The sequence below is a fragment of the Macrotis lagotis genome, chromosome X (genome assembly GCF_037893015.1).
Source record: "Macrotis lagotis isolate mMagLag1 chromosome X, bilby.v1.9.chrom.fasta, whole genome shotgun sequence".
Lineage (NCBI taxonomy): Eukaryota > Metazoa > Chordata > Mammalia > Peramelemorphia > Peramelidae > Macrotis > Macrotis lagotis.
Genome location: NC_133666.1, coordinates 561,901,393 through 561,904,831, shown reverse-complemented (window position 1 = coordinate 561,904,831; position 3,439 = coordinate 561,901,393). Strand labels below are relative to the sequence as shown.

At 51.8% G+C, this 3,439-nt stretch overlaps 1 protein-coding gene across 2 annotated transcripts in view; it reads right to left on the bottom strand.

Moving 5' to 3' along the window:
• The window catches only part of ZFPM2 (zinc finger protein, FOG family member 2), a 600,402-nt gene extending 599,480 nt beyond the window's left edge, over positions 1 to 922 (bottom strand). Inside the window, exon 1 of one of the 2 annotated variants that reach the window (XM_074200962.1) lies at positions 855 to 922. In XM_074200962.1, the coding sequence (XP_074057063.1) occupies positions 855 to 894 (40 nt within the window). In that variant the 5' untranslated portion in view covers positions 895 to 922. The remainder of the gene's footprint in view (positions 1 to 854) is intronic. The other variant, XM_074200963.1, reaches the window with a different exon arrangement.
• Positions 923 to 3,439: the final 2,517 nt, after the last annotated feature.

The following is a 3,439-nucleotide window of genomic DNA, read 5'->3' as shown; positions in this document are numbered from 1 at the left end:
CAAAGCGCTGCTTGAGATTTAGATGCAAACTAAATCCCAAGGAGAGGTGCATAGCTTTGCATATTTTAAGCTAAGAGACCAGAGGTATATAGAAATACGGAGAAGTGAACCTTTTGCAATCCCCCCCGTTCCTCAGATTTCACGCCCGGTGCAGAGGGGCATGTGTCTTTGTGTGTGTGTGTGTGTGTGTGTGTGTGTGTGTGTGTGTGTGTGTAGGGGGGCAACTTTTGCACATACCGTACTTTTTGTTTCACTTCGGATATCCTCTGGGGCGACTTAGGATAAGGGTGCAGACACATCTCCCCCCCCCCCCCCCCCCCCCCCCCCGAGCAAATCCCTTTTCTTTCTGTCTTTCAGAAAGTTGTTTCACTGGAGTTGATTTCTCTCCCAGTTATTCTAAAACTTAAGTTCACCCTGATCCTTCGGTTTATGAAGCAGGTTCCGAAAATGATCAAGAACATGATTGTGCAAATCCACACTTAAGTTTGGCAGCCTTCAAGATTGCCTTACTCGGGGGTCCTTTGGGGCCCACACATACATCCAGGGAAAAGGAGACAACTGCTCCCCAGAAGTCTCTCCTGCCCTGGCTTGTCCTGGTTCTCTCTTTCCTCTTTCTAGGTGGGAGCTCTTCCTGAGTGCTTTCCTGTGCGCCGGTGGTCTGTCTGTCTGTCCGTCCGCCCGTCTGACTGTCCGTCCGTCTGTCCTGCCTCGACCTTTCATTGCCCGGTAGACTGGACAAAGTTTGACAATTCGGCCCCCGGAGTGAGTGAGCTAATTTCCCCCGTTACCTCCGGTGTGCTCCCACCCTCCTCCCCCAAACCCCAAGAAACTCCAAGTCCGGCACTCCAACTCACGTTTGATCTGCCTGGGCTTGCTCTGCTTCCTGCGGGACATCGCTGCCGCCGCCGCCGCCGCCGCCTCTGTGGTGGCCGCCGCCGCCGCCGGCGCTCCCGGGCTGCGGGCGCCGCTGCCCCAGCAGCAGCTGCCGCGGCCGGCTCCGCGATCCCCGGCCGCCGCTCGGCTCCAGGTGCCCACGGAGGGACCCGAGCTCAGGGAGCCGGCTTCATGGAGGAGCCCACCGACTCGCGGAGCGGCCCGAGCAGCCCGGGAGCCGGAGCCGGAGCCCGAGCCGAGGGCACAGTGTGTGACAGGCGGAGACGGGGCCGGCGGGGAGGGGGCCGGGGGCCGGCAGAAAGCCGGCCGGGAGGACCGCGCGGCGGGAGAGGAGCGGAGAGCGGGAGGGAGAGGGAGCGGAGGGGCAGGGAGGGAGAGGAGGAAGAGAGGGGAAGAGAGAAAGAAGAAAGAAAGAAAGAAGAGGAGAGAGAAGGAGGGAGGGAGGGGAGAGGGGAGAAGGGGGGAGAGAGGGAGAGAGGAGAGAGAGGAGGAGGAGGAGGAGGGCGGGAGGGAGGGAGAGGGAGGAGCGCGCCCGCTCGCTCTCTCCCCCTCTCTCTCCCAGGCTCGGCCGTGCAGATGCCGCCGCCGCCGCCGCCGCAGCTCTCGGGGCTGCGATCCACTCTGCCTGACTGCGGGAGGTGGCCGAGGAGCAGGAGGGGAGGGGCTCGCCGAGGCCGTGGGGAGGGGAGACTTTTCCATCAGCCAAAGGAGGATTGGCTGCGTCCGAAGCCAGTCCGGATGCAAAATGCAGACCCCGGTGTGGGCCAGGAGGGGTGGGATGGGACGCGGGGGACAAGGGGGTGGAGGGTGGGGGACGACGAAGGGGCACGGTGGAACGGGGGCTCTGAAGAGTTTTTGTGGACCCGTGGGCCCTAGACTGCGGGCGTCACATCTTGGGATGGTGCAATCACCGTCCCTTCCACTCAGGCTTGCTGGTTTTCCTTTTCGCCCTCCCCGCCTCGAAACTTCTTCCAAGCAGCCTCCTCCTGGATCCCTCCAGCACCCCTTCCTCGGTCCCTACCTATACTGGTACACAAAGAGAGCAAGAAAATCATTCCGGCTTCAGGAACTTAGTGTTTTCACTTAACATCACCCCACCCTCCCACCTCTATGGCTGTCCCCTCCTCCCTTCCCGTTTTTCCCCCCCTTCTATTTCTTGGCAGGAAGACCATTGGCAAAGTCTTCTGAGAGCTAGATGATCACAAATGCCAATTGTGTGTTCTTGGGAAGAGTTAAGTCTTCTCATCTGCCCTGGATCTCAGTAGAGACTACTTCATCTCTCTAACGCTTTCTGGCAATCGCTGCACACTTAGATTCCATCCATCCCCAATCTGCCAGATCCGATGATGATGGTTAGTGGTCCAAGGAGTATTTGGAAGACTTCCCAGCCCACCTAAAGTTTTCCACAGTAGAGTCATACTCAGCAATTTGGCTCTAAGGGTGCTTGGGTGTGTGAGGCAGACACTCTACAAGGCAAAGGATGGCTTTACTAGATGATTAGGCCCTAAGTGGAAATTATGACATTTCCTATACAAGGAATCATTTATAATGTAATCATTTCTGGCATCTAACCTCAAGTAAGCATGATATACAAGAGGCTTTCTTATAATGATTTCTGGAGAAGTTATCTGGCCCCACACCTCCACCTGCATAAACTAGATATTTGGTTCTTTTATCTCAGGTTCCTCTGTGATTTTGAGATGGCACATAATTCATAAAAAGATTTTATCTCACTAACATTTTCCAAGCCCACCCTATGTCTGATTATTGGACTTATGGATCCTTGACCTTTTGGTTCATTTCTGAGATAATTGCAACACCTTGCAAAAAAGGAACAAGTACAATGTTATTGATTTTTTAAAAGAGAGCCCCCCCCACCCTTTTGGATAATCAAGATTTTAACCAAGTAAAGTTTTTTTTTTTCATATCATTAGCATTAAACATATTCAACAGAGTGCTAGAAGGAGGAAGAAAATTATTCTTATTCATGAGAAATCTTTTGGGGATGGAATGGAGCAAATTGTTTTGTGTGATCACTAAATTCCACTTGAGTTGATAGGTTTATTCCTCAGATTTGTATACCCTGAGGAGTTGTTAAAGATACTCATGCTAATTCTAACTTGTACATTGTCTTTGTTTTGGGTTACTAACTCCATTAACTAGTGCTGGTATGTGCCCTACCAAATTTGATGCCCTTCAATTGTTTGGGAATCAATGCATGACTTCCATTGATCAAACATGATTCAGGTCCTGTATCAACAAAAGGGACAATTTCAAGAGTCATTTGTACCCTCAGAAGAAGTCCTTCTGGCGAGGTTTGGGGTGTGTTGTGAGCGGCACATATAAGGGAACTGATTATCAGTAATATTGCTTATATGGTATGTGATGTTTCATAGTACTTTATTAACAGATAATGCAATAAATGGCAAAATTCCCTAAAAAACCCCAACAAATTAAGGCAATAAGCAACCCTCAAAGCAGGGATATTTTGTTTTCTTGAATAAATGAGCCAGACCATAATTTTTTGTTCTTCATTTTTAGGTAA